A 14,619-nucleotide genomic window follows, 5' to 3' on the forward strand; every position below is an offset into this window, starting at 1 on the left:
CAATTTAATACCTTGGCTGGCGGGGGTCCCCAACCCCCGCCAGCCGAAACCTTCATCCAGCGCTGGTCTTGGCACCGCCACGTTGTCCTGCCCTGTTCGCTCTTCCCTTCATGTCCTGCACGCTCCTTTTAGTGAAATTGAGCTTGCTCATTTTCACTAAAAGGAGCGTGCCAGACTTGAGGGGAAGAGCAGCAGGGCAGGCAACACAGTGGCGCCAAGACCAACACTGGATGAAAGGCTTCAGCTGGCAGGGATTGGGGGCCCAGGCCCCCTTGGCCCCACATTGCTACTTCACAGCTTTTGGGGCTCAGCAAACTGCCCCGAGTGCCGATAACCATTTCTGATGGTAGTAGTCCAAGCTTGAAATACTGTGTTGTCATTAATGAAGAACCGTGGTTAATCCCACTCCCCCTTCCAACATAACCAAACCATTTCTGTGCCAGTCCTCTGGCTGAGAAGCAGGGAGCCAGCCCCAAAGGCATCTTTAAGACGGTCAGTAGATGGCGCTGTTGATTTGTCTGGTTTGACTCCCGCTTTTGAGGGACCAGGAGAGAGGGGGTTGGGGTGAGGCTATGATCACCTGCCTCTGCCAGATTCCCGGCCCTTGGAGCGGAAGACTTTTTAATTCTGGAGCATCTGAACTCGCTTCTTTCTCTCTCTTTCACCTTCCATTTTTTTGCTTCTCTAGCTTTGTGTATGTTTCGTCTCTGCGTGCATTCATGCGTCTCTGCTAGGCTCCCACGTCTGCTGTCACGATTGTTGCGGTTGTTGCAGAATTTGAAATTGTGACCAGCTAACTTTCCCGCCAAAATTCAAATTTGGGACCAACGGACTTTCCAGCTGAAATCTCTTGTTTTCATGAGGAAACCACCCACCTCAAACGCCAACCAATCAGGTCTGGGAACCTACTATGTAAAGACAAACCGCAGACCTCGCAGAATAGCTGAAACATGGGTTCCACTTACTCAGACATGGCAAGACCCGGACAACCGCAACAATCGTGATGCCTCGTATTCGCTTGGTGGTGGTTTTTTCTCGTTGTGTCTCGGGCCTCCTGTTTGATTCAGAAGTGACTCCCTTTTCTCGTTCCAGGAGTCTGGGTTGAGCTCGCTCTATGTCTTCAATCCAATATTTGGCAAGTGGAGTCAGGTGGCCCCTCCAGTGTTAAAGCGGTCCATCCTGCAGTCCCTCCTCCTGCCCATCATGGATCATGATTACGCCAAAGTGCTGCTTCTGATAGATGACGAACACAAGGTAAGGCCCGAGGAGAATGCTGAATGTATATAGCAAGAGGACGGAATAAACGTCTAGAGCATTTCTACTCAAAGCAAAACTTAAATGACTCAGCCTTTAAAAAAAAGACATGGGGTGGGGGTAACCAGTAGAGAATGACATGGGGACAAAGTTTGTCCCCATCCCCGCCTTGTCCCTGTGGGTTCTGTCTCGATCCCCACCCCATCCCCACAGGTTCTGTCTCTGTCCCCATGGGCTCTGTCCTCATCTGCGGAAGCCTCGAACAATTATGATTTTATGTTTAAAATCTTTTATTAAAATATAAAAAGGAACAATATGCTGTGCAACTGTAGTGTATAAATTACAAACAGAAAATAATAATAATAATGAGAAGCTATAATAACCCTCCTTCCCACCACCCTCCTTTAGTCTTCCAACCCCAACAATAGGTGATTTCTACACCAAAGAATCCTAATTCACACTGTTAAAATGTCCAGGGGTATAAAATACAACCCGTTCTATATGCCCTAGAGGGGAAAAATATGCCGTATGAAGCATTGTTATGGTTTTTTAATCTGTGGATAAATAAGAAGTCATCAACAATCTCAGGATTCAATCTAGCTCTCCTGTCTTCCACAGTCCTTCCTGCAATAGAAGATGTCTTCTTAGAAGTTGTGCAGGACCCCCCCCCCCCCCCAATGCAAATTTTGCTAGTTGTGGCCAGCATGTTTGCTTATTCCCCACTCCCCAAAAAAAAAAAATCTTAATATCATTGTTGCATCACTCAAACATAAGTCCAGTTCATTAACAGGCTTCAAAGTAGAAAATGACACGGGGACAAATTTTGTTCCCGTCCCTGTGGGCTCTGTCCCCATCTCCACCCCATCCCCGTGGGATCTGTCCCCTCCCTGCAAACTCTGTCCCCGCCCCGTCCCTGCATACTCTGTCCCCACCCCGTCCCTGCAAGGTCTGTCCCCGTCCCTGCGGTTACTACGGGTCCCCGTGTCATTCTCTAGTAACCAGCATGGAGTGGCAGTTCTCTCCCATTTTTGTTTTTAGGATTGTGACCTGCATCGATTAGCAGGTACATCCCTAGACATCTTTCTGGGTATACTTGATTGACAGTGCTCATCTTTCTCTGCTGTCATTCATGCCGTGTAAAGGGATGTGAATGATATGTCCAGGGTTTTGTTACAGATTTTGACTGGAACTGTATCAAAATCTGATTTTCTGGAAACCTAGTGCAGCCTGTTAACTTCCCATCTGATGCTCTACTTCTAGGGTCCGATGTGTTATTGAAAGCTGAGTCTTGCTTTCAGGTTTATGAAGCTAGATTTTGTTTTTCTTGTTTGCCTTTGTGTATTTTGTTATTCTGTCATATCACTAAAAAAACATCAAGACGGTTTGCAAACCAATCATTCAGCAGACAGATAAACTAAGAAAATGTAAAGATAGGTAGCAATAGACACAGGAGGGGGAATACAGTGAATTGAACAACCATAACAGATAAGAGAGAGTGGTTCCGGAAAGGGGAGGTGCGAAAATGATCACTGGTGTAATTAGAAAAGGTGCAGAGAAGGGCGACGAAAATCATAAAGGGGATGGGACAACTTCCCTATGAAGAAAGGCTAAAGCGGCTAGGGCTCTTCAGCTTGGAGAAAAGACGGCTGAGGGGAGATATGATAAAGGTATATAAAATAATGAGTGGAGTTGAACGGGTAGATGTGAAGCGTCTGTTTACACTTTCCAAAAATACTAGGGGGCATGTGATGAAGCTACAATGTAGTAAATTTAAAACGAATCGGAGAAAATCTTTCTTCACTCAATGTGTAATTAAACTCTGGAATTCGTTGCCAGAGAATGTGGTAAAGGCGGTTAGCTTAGCGGTGTTTAAAAAAGGTTTGGACAGCTTCCTAAAGGAAAAGTCTATAGACCATTATTAAATGGACTTGGGGAAAATCCACTATTTCTGGGATAAGCAGTATAAAATGTTTTGTAGTTTTTTGGGATCTTGCCAGGTATTTGTGACCTGGATTGGCCACTGTTGGAAACAGGATGCTGGGCTTGATGGACCTTTGGTCTGTCCTAGTATGGCAATACTTATGTACTTATGTAAGCTTAAGTCCATGATGGAGAAAATGTCCAAGTAAAGAGCCGAGTCTTCAGGGCTTTGAACTTAGGAAGGGAAGATCAGGGGGAAGGGTATTCAAAAGAGAAGGGGCTTATTTTTTTGTTTTGTTTGTTTTGTTTTGTCTCTTGGTCTCCAGGTCACAGCCTTTCCAGCTACAAAGAATGTCCTTCACCAGCTGAAGGAAGTGGCCTCTGTTGTGTTCTTTTATTTGGTGGACTCTGAGCAGGGCAGACTGACTGGGTTCCGGCTGCACAAGGTACGAAAGAGAAAACCATTAGGAAAAAGACATTTGGTATCTGTTTTCAGGATGTGAAATAAGCTTGGACAGAGGCAGTTTGGTTTTGCTGTTCTTGAGCTGCCCTGATTTTGGCATTGAGTTTTAACTGTGCCTTTTGCGTAGAGCAGTGTTTCCCAAGTTCAGTCCTGGAGTACCCCTTGCCTAGGGTTACTATATTTTGTCCCCCAAAAAGGAGGACACATGCCCCTCCCCTTTTCACGCCCTCGCTCTGCCCCCTGTCACATTTTCCTGTCACCCCCCTCCCCTTACCTTACTACTGCCCTGGTGGTCTAGTGACCTCTTCGGGGCAGGAAAGAGCCCCCCTCTTTCCTGCCCGGAGCGCTGCCCTGCATGCATCCTTCCTGTTTGTGATCTCAGCGCCAATTCAAAATGGCCGCCGAGAGTTGAAGTCTCGTGAGGTCACTTCAACTCTCGGCGGCCATTTTGAATCGGCACCGAGATCACAAACAGGAAGGATGCATGCAGGGAAATCCGGACAAATGGGCAGATTGGCAAAACCCGCCCGGTTGCCCGGACATGTCCAGGTAAATCCGGACATATGGTAACCCTACCCTTGCCAGTCAGGTTTTCAGGATACCCACAACGAATATGCATGATAGAGATTTGCATATAATAAAGGCAGTGTATGCAAATCTCTTTTCTGCATATTCATTGTGGGTATCCTGAAAACCCTGACTGTCAAAGGGCTACTCCAGGACTGGACTTGAGAAACACTGATGCAGAGAAACCTTCAACAGTTGCTGCTTTCCTGGGGTTTCCTATTTCTCAGTAATTCTTGTAATATACATTTAATATCTCTTGATGGAATGTTCATATCTTTATGCTTCCCCAAATGGAAGGATTCAACAACCTCCCTTACCTTTCTGAAGAGACATTTCACCTTAGCACCCCTAAACCCTGTCTTCTTGGCGCAGGACCTGACCACAGAGGAAATGTGGGATGTGACGATACCGACGGATCTTCAGCGGATCGTGTGTGTGAAGGGAAAGAGAGCCAATGAGCACGTTCACTCCCAGGGGCGCGTAATGGGGGATCGCAGTGTGCTGTACAAGGTATGTGCGATTTGATGATAGGGTTTCATTGTGGTGTTTAGGAAGGTGCAAGCCTGGGATTTTGTGCAGCATTTCCTGTTGAATTTAGTTGTTATAGTTGCGGACAGGTTCTGAATGAAATAGGACTGAGGGGTAGAGGATACTTCAGTTCATTGAAAACAGCAAGGCAAACGATCTCTGAAATCCAACGTGGAAAATGAGCAAGCAGATCAGTATATTATCCAAAATATTTTATTGAAGATACCGTATCTAAGACAGTTGCCCTATGAAGAAAGATTAAGGAGGCTAGGGCTATTCAGCTTGGAGAAGAGACGGCTGAGGGGAGACATGATAGAGGTATATAAAATAATGAGTGGAGTGGAACAGGTGGATGTGAAGCGTCTGTTCATGCTTTCCAAAAATACTAGGACTAGGGGGCATGCGATGAAACTACAGTGTAGTAAATTTAAAACAAATGGGAGAAAATCTTTCTTCACCCAACGTATAATTAAACTCTGGAATGCGTTGCCGGAGAAAGTGGTGAAGGCGGTTAGCTTAGCAGAGTTTAAAAAGGGGTTAGACTGTTTCCTAAAGGACAAGTCCATAAACCACTATTAAATGGACTTGGGAAAAGTCCACAATTCCAGGAATAACATGTATAGAATGTTTGTACGTTTGGGAAGCTTGCCAGGTGCCCTTGGCCTGGATTGGCCACTGTCGTGGACAGGATGCTGGGCTCGATGGACCTTTGGTCTTTTCCCAGTGTGGCATTACTTATGTACTTATGACACAGGCCGTGTTTCGCCCACAAAGCGGCTGCGTCAGGGGCTATAATAAACAAACATATTAAATTATAGAATCTCAACATTATAAAAACAAATCAATGATATTTAATATTAAAAATTACAAATTAAACCAAATATAAAATATATGAAACATGTAAAACATAGACATGAGTTAACAATCAGAGTCACTTTCAATTAAAAAAAAGCTGGTATTATATATATATCTATATGTTTACGTATATATATATATATTTATGTTATATTTTCCTATCTTATTGTACATAAGTACATAAGTACATAAGTATGGCCATACTGGGACAGACCAAAGGTCCATCAAGCCCAGCATCCTGTTTCCAACAGTGGCCAATCCAGGTTACAAGTACCTGGCAAGATCCCAAAACAGTACAATACATTTTTTGCTGCTTATTCTAGAAATGAGCAGTGGATTTTCCCCAAGTCCATCTTAATAGTGGCTTATGGACTTTTCTTTTAAGAAGTTATCCAAACCTTTTATTAAACCCTGCTAGGCTAACTGCTTTTACTACAATCTCTGGCAATGAATTGCAATTACATGTTGAGTGAAGAAATATTTTCTTGGGTTTGGCTTAACTAATATGACTTTTAATTCCCTTATGGTACAATCAGTAAGTTTGCTTGCCTTCTGAGTCCATGACCTAAGATTAAATCCCATACTGGGAGTTTTGTCAGGTAGCCTACCTTTGGCCAACTCAGTCAGTAAATGATTACCTGGCCTTAGCTGTGGAGTAAAGATGACTGGAGAAGGCAATGACAAACTGAAAAAACTGTTATGCAAGTGGTAGACCCCATAAGTTGTTTGTGACTTGGTACTTGGGTACAAAGGACCATCTTTACCGTTACCAAGAAGAAAGTCCTCGGTGCATGTAAGCCAGGTGTCCTCAAATCCAGTCCTTGAGGTTCACAACCCAGCCTGATTATTATAATTATATATTTATAAATATTTTATAAGTTTTTATCCATTTTTTAAATTGAAAGTGACTCATTGTTAACAACTCATGTCTATGTTTTACATGTTTTATATATGTCATAGTCCAGCCTAGCTTAAGGGTAGTGGGTTCATGAGTCTACCCCCGCATCAGGATAGCTCACAGTTTAGATACGTTGCTTATGTGGCCAATTGCATTCACCGTACCATTTCATGACTTTCTTCCCAGTATCTGAACCCGAACCTGTTGACAGTACTGACGGAAAGCACAGATACGCACCCAGAGCGCACCTTCATTGGGATCTACCTGTTTGATGGCGTTACAGGCCGCATTATCCATTCCTCCGTGCAAAGGAAGGCGAAGGGTCCTGTCCACATTGTGCACTCGGAGAACTGGGTTGTGGTAAGATGTGGAACTCTGGATCTGGCAGCTCCAAATGGAGGAGTAGCCTAGTGGTTAGTGCAGTAGACTTTGATCCTGGGGAACTGGGTTCAATTCCCATAGCAGCTCCTTGTGACTCTGGGCAAGTCACTTAACCCTCCATTGCCCCAGGTACAAATAAGTACCTGTATATACTATGTAAACCACAGAAAGGCAATATATCAAGTCCCATTTCCCTTTCCCTAGTTGAGATTCTACGTGGAATGTTGCTAGTGGAAGAGTAGCCTAGTGGGTTAGTGCAGTGGACTTTGATCCTGGGGGATCTGGATTCAATTCCCGCTGCATCTCTTTGTGACTCTGACAAGTCACTTAACTCTCCATTGCCCCAGGTACAAATAAGTACCTGTATATACCTGTATATACTATGTAAACCACAGAAAGGCAGTATATCAAGTCCCCTTTCCCTTTTCACACAGACCCTTGTCACAAAAACTTAAGCAACACATCCAGATTACACAGAGATTCAATGATGGGATCCTCCCTCCCTTTAAATTCTTTTGTTAGAACGGGTTTTATTGAGTTGGAGCACAGCTGGTGAAATCCATGGGGCTGTTCAGTACAGGGGAGGTCCGCTGTATCAGAGCCGCCGAGGGGGGGGGGGACAGGGGGGGACAAAATTCCCCGGGCCCGGGCCTCCAAGGGGGGCCTGGCGCCGGGGTCAGGCTGGCGGTGCTGCAGTTCCGGTCTCACCTGCCTGCCTCCTCGGCTCCGGGCCCCCTGCATTCGAAGTGGCAGTCACAGATCGCCTCCCTTCGGGCCTTCCCTCCCTGCTTATCCCCAAAATAGGCAGTTAGCTTAGCGGAGTTAAAAAAAAAAGGTTTGGACGGCTTCCTAAAGGAAAAGTCCATAGACCGTTATTAAATGGACTTGTGGAAAATCCACTTTTTCTGGGATTAGCAGTATAAAATGTTTTGTACTTTTTTGGGATCTTGCCAGGTATTTGTGACCTGAATTGGCCACTTTTGGAAACAGGATGCTGGGCTTGATGGACCTTTGGTCTGCCCCAGTATGGCAATACTTATGTACTTATGCTTCCAGTCTAACGTGGCCCCCGTCTTCCTTTCAGTACCAGTACTGGAACACCAAGTCGCGGCGGAACGAGCTGACGGTCCTGGAACTGTTTGAAGGGACGGAGCAGTACAATACCACAGCCTTCAGCTCCCTGGACCGCCCCCATATGCCCCATATCCTGCAGCAATCCTACATCTTCCCGTCAGCCATCAATGCCATGGAAGTCACCATCACTGAGCGAGGCATCACAAGCCGGCATATACTACGTGAGTACCAGTCGTGAGTGGGGGCAGGGGAGGGATTGGAGATCGGGTTCACCAAGCCCAGTCGTGCTTTGACTGCTAGTTTGAAAAGGTGTACATTTTTTTTTTTTTTAAAGTGGAACAGCAAAGAGGGCGCTGGGTGTCTTGCAACAGCAGAAGAGATAAACAAAAAGTAGACGCTGAAAGAGCAAAGAGAATCTTTATTCCTACAGACCCGACGTGGCCACGTTTTGCCAATAAGGCTGCATCAGGGTAGTGAAAATAAAACAGGTATCCAGGGACAAGACAGGCTTTGCCCTGATAGCACAACTGATCATCCAAGATGACTTCAGCAGTGGTTTCCTCACAGAAAGTGGAGCAGCAGCTTCAAACCTCTGTGTTTTATTTTCACTACCCCCGATGCAGCCTTATTGGTGAAACGTGGCCACGTCGGGTCTGTAAGAATAAAGATTCTTTTTGCACTTTCAGTGTCAGTTTTTTTTAAAGTGGTAGGACTTGAGGGACATTCCACACTGCCGTATGGTCTATAGGTGAATCTCTAAATCTCCTTATGGATACATTTTTTAGTGTGTTGTTCAAGCACTCAATCTTTTTTTTTTTTTTTAATGGGTGCTGCCAAAGTTATTTTGGTTTCAGGTGTGAACAAGATCTCGGTGCTAAATTGACAGCCTGGAATGTGGGAGAACTACACCCCCCAGTATGTTTCAAACCTCATTTGCTGTACTGCTTGTCATTTAACTAACTACTGAACGTAACCAGAGGCTTCCTGTAGGTCCATTTCTTCACAGAGGAAGCATATTGATTTGGGGTTATTTTGTGGTGTGGATAGTGGTAGCCCTCCACCATAATACCTGTACAGTTAGCAATACTGTGCAAGGACCCTGAACAATTCATGACCTTGTATGTACACAGTCTGATAGCCTAAGCAAGTCAGTACATATAAGTCAAAAATCGGTGTTCCGTGGTCAAACATCCCACTTTCTCCTATACCTGTATTCTCCCGTGGGGCGTTTGAGTTCTCCGCTTGTTTGCGGATTTGTTCGAACACATACCCCTGAACCTGACCATGGGTGTGGTTATCCCTGAACACGTCCCTTCTAAAGGTAGCCAGTAAGGGCTACCATGGGAGCTACCCGGCTCCCTACAATACCAGTCTACGGGGAGTTAGACTGTGAGTAGCAACTTATCTGTGGGACAGCCCTCTTTGCCATAATTTAAGGTGTATCTTTTTCATAAGGCCTATGAAGGAATTTTATCATGGGTATGGAGAGTCCAGAGCACAGGCTTTGTTTATTTACCTCCCTTCTTTTGACTTTACTATATGAGATGACGTTCCTTTTCCTTTTTTTTTTAATTTTTAATTTACTTTTGTAAATTGCCTTTTTATGTTTTACAATAAAGACGGTTTATAAAATAAAACAAACTCATATACCAAATGACCCTGTACTAGAGAGTCTGGTATGACTGTCATGCAGGTGGGTTGATTACCTGCCCCACCCATTTCCATGTTTCATTCATCCAAGTTCCCTATGGAAGCCTTCAGGGCAGTTTACAATCTAATAGAGTGAAAAGGAAGAGATAAATAGGGGGAAAAAAAGAAATATAAACTAAGGAACATGGAATGAGGGAGAGCATTCCGGAGTCGGGAAAAGATAGAATCCCTAATGAGTTCGTGAAGTAATATACGATAACTGGGAATAATAAATTGATTCTGTTGAGCAGATCTCAATGACCTGTTTGGATAGTAAGGAGTTAGGAGCCGGGAAAGGTTGGAAGTATGTGTTGGGGGTGGGACAGATCAGAGTCCCTTTTTATCATGTGTGGTCCCCGTGGAGTGACAGAACAGGGCCTGGACTGGTTTATATACAGTTGCTGCTGTTCAAGGTCTAATTTCTTTTCCCTTTCTGCAGTGGGACTTCCCTCCGGTGCTATTTTCTCTCTGCCTAAGGCCCTGCTGGACCCCCGCCGCCCTGAAATTCCCACGGAATACACCAGGTAGTACCACAGGCTTTCTGTAAACAAGGTGATCAAAGTTTTATCTACATCTAATGGTTAGTGCAGTTGGGCTTTGAACCTGACAACCTGGGTTCGGTTCCCACTGCAGCTCCTTGTGACCTTGGGCAAGTCACTTAACCCTCCATTGATTGTGAGCCCTCTAGGGACAGAAAAAGTACCTGCATATAATTTGTAGAGCGCTGCGTACGTCTAGTAGCGCTATAGAAATGTTTAGTAGTAGTAATAGTAATCTAATGATGGCATCATTTTCTGTTTCAGGGAAGAGAACTTGATTCCATATTCTCCAGACCTACAGATCCACGCGGAGCGCTTCATTAATTACAACCAGACAGTCTCGCGGGTGCGGGGCATTTATACAGCACCCTCGGGTTTGGAGTCCACCTGTCTGGTGAGTTGGGGGGCTTTCCCCTGCAGGTGAATAGAATAACGTAAGGCTCCAGCAACTCCAAGCCATGCTAAACAGTAGGGACACGCATTCAATAGTGCACCTTAAATTTAGAATACTGGTGGGATGACTCACCGGTAAAGCGATACTGATTTTTTGAGTATTGTGATAGAGATAATTCCGTGTGCAATTGATGCGGCCCCATTACACGTGAAAGTGCAAGGCTTAAATTCTTCACAAGATAGATAAATCCAATGAGAAGTCACAGCTACTTTAGTGGCAGGAAATTGTAAACAAACTAAAACACTCTTCTGATCCAAGCGGTGCAAGAGAAGCTGTGAAATGTACCGCGATTAACAGCAGTGAGAACTAACAGAGGACAGCAGTTTCATGGGACATGGGAATGTGCTTTGACTGGCTTAATGGAACACCCATAACTAGATTTGTGCCCTGATTGTGGCTGGACAGATTTGGATGGGCTGGAGTGGGGCTTCGATGACAACTTCAGAAGTTGGAGACCAAGGCCAGCGCTGGGATCTGTGCCCTGAAAACGACAAGGACAAATCAAGGTCAAGTAGTGTCACATCATACTTTATTCTATGAGTTTATCTGTGAGGAAAGGCTAAAGTGGCTAGGGCTCTTCAAGTTTGGAGAAAAGATGGCTGATGGGAGATATGATAGAGGTCTATAAAATAATGAGTGGAGTGGAACGGGTAGATGTTGAAGCGTCTGTTCACGCTTTCCAAAAATACTAGGACTAGGGGGCATGTGATGAAGCTACAAAGTAGTAAATTTAAAACGAATCGGAGAAAATATTTCTTCACTCAACGTGTAATTAAACTCTGTAATTCATTGCCAGAGAATGTGGTAAAAGAGGTTAGCTTAGCAGAGTTTAAAAAAGGTTTGGACGGCTTCCTAAAGGAAAAGTTCATAGACCATTATTAAATTGGACTTGGGGAAAATCCACTGCTTATTTCTAGGATAAGCAGCATAAAATGTATTGTACTGCTTTAGGATCTTGCCAGGTACTTCCCCCCCCCCCCCCCCCCCCCCAAAAAAAAAATATCTCAGGTGGCGGGAAAACGCTTCTTTCCACCTTGGCAGTCTGCAGCAGGCATGTCCTGAAAACTGAGTATGCGTGGGTGCCACTATCCTGGAGAATAGCATTTTCGTAACCGTCAGGGGGAAGTCTTCAGCTGGTGGAGCTTGGGATCCCCACCAGATACCACTAAACGTGGGCTACTGTTGGGTGGGCCTGAACCCTAAGGGCCCACCTAGGCCCACCCGTGGCTACGTCACTGAGGTGGAGAATACATTAATTGTAGAAAAAGGGTAAAGAGTCACTCATTGTACGGTCCATCGTCTGCCCCACAAGATAGACTCATAAGGTATGATGTGATACTACATATGTATACTTTAGGGGCGTAGCTACGTGGGGCCATGGGAGCCTGGGCCCCTGTAGATTTGGCCCTGGACCCCTCTGCCGACGACCCTCTCGATCCCCCCCCCCCTTCCCGTCGCCATCGCCTACCTTTCATTCTGTTTCTGAGTCTGACGTCAGACTCAGAAACAGAACGAAGGAAGAAGAGGACCTCGGTTGGTGGGGGTTTGGGCTAAAGAAGACAGGAGAAGGCAGGGGCAAACCACCCCACTAAGTGAAGTGGAGGAGTGGCCTAGCGGTTAGAGCACTGGGCTTGACATCCAGAGGTGGCCAGTTCAAATCCCACGGCTGCTCCTTGTGATCTTGGGCAAGTCACTTAACCCTCCATTGGCTCAGGTACAAACTTAGATTGTGAGCCCTCCAGAGATAGGGTAATACCCAGTGTACCTGAATGTAACTCACCTTGAGCTACTACAGCAAAGCTGTGAGCAAAATCCAAATAAATAATAGTCTGCCAAGAAACCATCACATCAGTAGCAGGCCTCATAAGTTGGTACTTGCGTATGGGGGATTATCTTTACCAGCTGCAACTCTTTTTCCCTTTTTTTTTCTTTTAAGGCAGACCCCACATGCTCTCAAGGCTGCCTGTCTTGCCACTAGGCAGAGGTCAGCTGAGGCACAAAGTACCCTGGCTAGGGGAAGCGGGGAGAGGGACCCGGCCACCCAGGTGTGAGGGGCAAAGGAGACCCTTTGCAGGCCTCCGCTCCAGTCCAGTAGCAAGTAAGGCAAGGCAGAAGTGAGATTTGAAAAAAATACCTGCTCTCAGAAACCAAAGAAGAAAGGAACCTCTTGAGGCCTTAACCACCAGACTGCGGACTACACAGGCTTACTACGTCCACCATCTGCTGGAGACTGAGAAATACTGATTCTCAGAGGACTGCATAGCTCAGTTATAGGCCTACTGCAAAGTCGGTAGTTTTCAGTGTCCATCTATAGCCTATCACTCTGTGCTGGTCTGGAGGGACAAATTCTAGATTTCGCAGCCACTGAGAACCCTTGAGCTGTTAGGACAGGCGTGGCACACATTCTCATGCTCGATTTTTTTTTGTTTAATGCCAGTGCTGGATTTAAGCCTTCCTTTCTCTCTCTTAGGTTGTTGCCTATGGCCTGGACATCTACCAAACCCGAGTTTACCCATCCAAGCAGTTTGATGTTCTGAAGGATGACTACGATTACATCCTAATTAGCAGCGTGCTCTTCGGGCTAGTGTTTGCCACCATGATCACCAAGAGACTAGCTCAGGTCAAGCTGCTGAACCGAGCCTGGCGATGATGGCACGATGGGGGCCAGAAGAGGCTGGTGAGAGTCAGCAGTGCTGCTTATCGTTTTGTTCATCCTGCCTAACCCTCACCACAGTGTTGTTAAGTCATGTCACTGTCACACTCGAGACCAGAACCTTCTCTGCTGCTGGAACATTACAACTTTCTTCAGGAAGTGGAATAAAGTGAGACTAAACTATTTATTTATGAAAAAAAAATATTGCTGAAATGAGCATAACGAACGCTCCTAGAAGCATAAGAGGACCGGGAACTACTTCAGTGTGTTTTGCTACTGTACTGGGGTGTAGAAAGCTAATGAGGGAGGAATAGGATACAGTTTGTAAAATGATAAAATTGAGAGGAATTGATTGGGTCAGAGCAGTGGGATGGTAAACGGTGTTGCAAGAAACCTGGCTGCTCCCCCTCCTCCCTTTGGACCCCCACTATGAACTCTGCCCAGTAGTGGTAGTGAACACGGGACCTGTCCCTCCCTTCCCCCCCTTCCCATGTGAGCGCACACATGGGGGGGGGGGGGGGCCCTGTGTGGATTGAAACTGCCGTCTGCCTTGATACTTTTGATGAGGGGGAGGGAGGGAGGGAGAGCTGGGATGTTTTGTTTTCCTTGTTATTTGGTGTGTGTGTTGGGGGGGGGGGGGGGGGTCGGTCGAATTTCTAAATGTTCAATGGGATCATATCGGATAAAGATTTGGAAAGCACTGGATCAGATGTTTTCTGGTTAAAATGGTTAATACAATAATGAGTTGTATATTTTCTCTTGTTACTTATTACAGCTTTGGATTTGGGTTTTTTTGTGGTAACTTTTCTCTTCCTCTTTAAATGTTGGGATACTTGTTGTAGCCTGAATTTGTGTCTCCCCTGTTCTGGGAATGGAAAAATTTGTTCCCCACTCAGCCCAGAAAAGAAAGAACTGGAGATACTAAGGGCTCCTTTTACTTAGCCATGCTTACTGCAGCTTAAGAACATAAGTATTGCCATACTGGGCCAGACCGAAGGCCCATCAAGCCCAGTAACCTGTTTCCAACAGTGGCCAATCCAGGTCACAAGTGCCTGGCAAGATCCCAGAACAGCAAAACAGATTTTATGTTGCTTATCCTAGAAATAAGTAGTGGATTTTCCCAAGCCCATTCTTTCCCAAAACTGGTCCCAAAGGGCCAGGCTTTCAGGATATGCACAATCAATATTCATGAGTGAGATTTGCATGCAGTGAAGGCAGTGCATGTAAATCTCTTGCATGAATATTCTTTGTGGATACCCTGACTAGCTGGGAGGACCACTAGGTTTGGGAACCACTAGCTTATGGACGTTTTCTTTTAGGAAATTACTCAAACCTTTTTTTTAA

The 14,619-nt window shown here is 45.4% G+C and overlaps 1 protein-coding gene across 1 annotated transcript in view; it reads left to right on the forward strand.

The window, feature by feature from the left end:
• Positions 1 to 14,268, forward strand: part of EMC1 (ER membrane protein complex subunit 1) — a 44,964-nt gene extending 30,696 nt beyond the window's left edge. The window contains exons 16-23 of the mRNA XM_030222420.1: positions 1,093 to 1,254; positions 3,501 to 3,620; positions 4,577 to 4,714; positions 6,672 to 6,845; positions 7,951 to 8,161; positions 10,069 to 10,153; positions 10,433 to 10,562; positions 13,093 to 14,268. Coding sequence (XP_030078280.1) covers positions 1,093 to 1,254; positions 3,501 to 3,620; positions 4,577 to 4,714; positions 6,672 to 6,845; positions 7,951 to 8,161; positions 10,069 to 10,153; positions 10,433 to 10,562; positions 13,093 to 13,272 — 1,200 coding nt within the window. The 3' untranslated portion in view covers positions 13,273 to 14,268. The remainder of the gene's footprint in view (positions 1 to 1,092; positions 1,255 to 3,500; positions 3,621 to 4,576; positions 4,715 to 6,671; positions 6,846 to 7,950; positions 8,162 to 10,068; positions 10,154 to 10,432; positions 10,563 to 13,092) is intronic.
• Positions 14,269 to 14,619: the final 351 nt, after the last annotated feature.

The sequence above is a fragment of the Microcaecilia unicolor genome, chromosome 13 (assembly GCF_901765095.1).
Source record: "Microcaecilia unicolor chromosome 13, aMicUni1.1, whole genome shotgun sequence".
Lineage (NCBI taxonomy): Eukaryota > Metazoa > Chordata > Amphibia > Gymnophiona > Siphonopidae > Microcaecilia > Microcaecilia unicolor.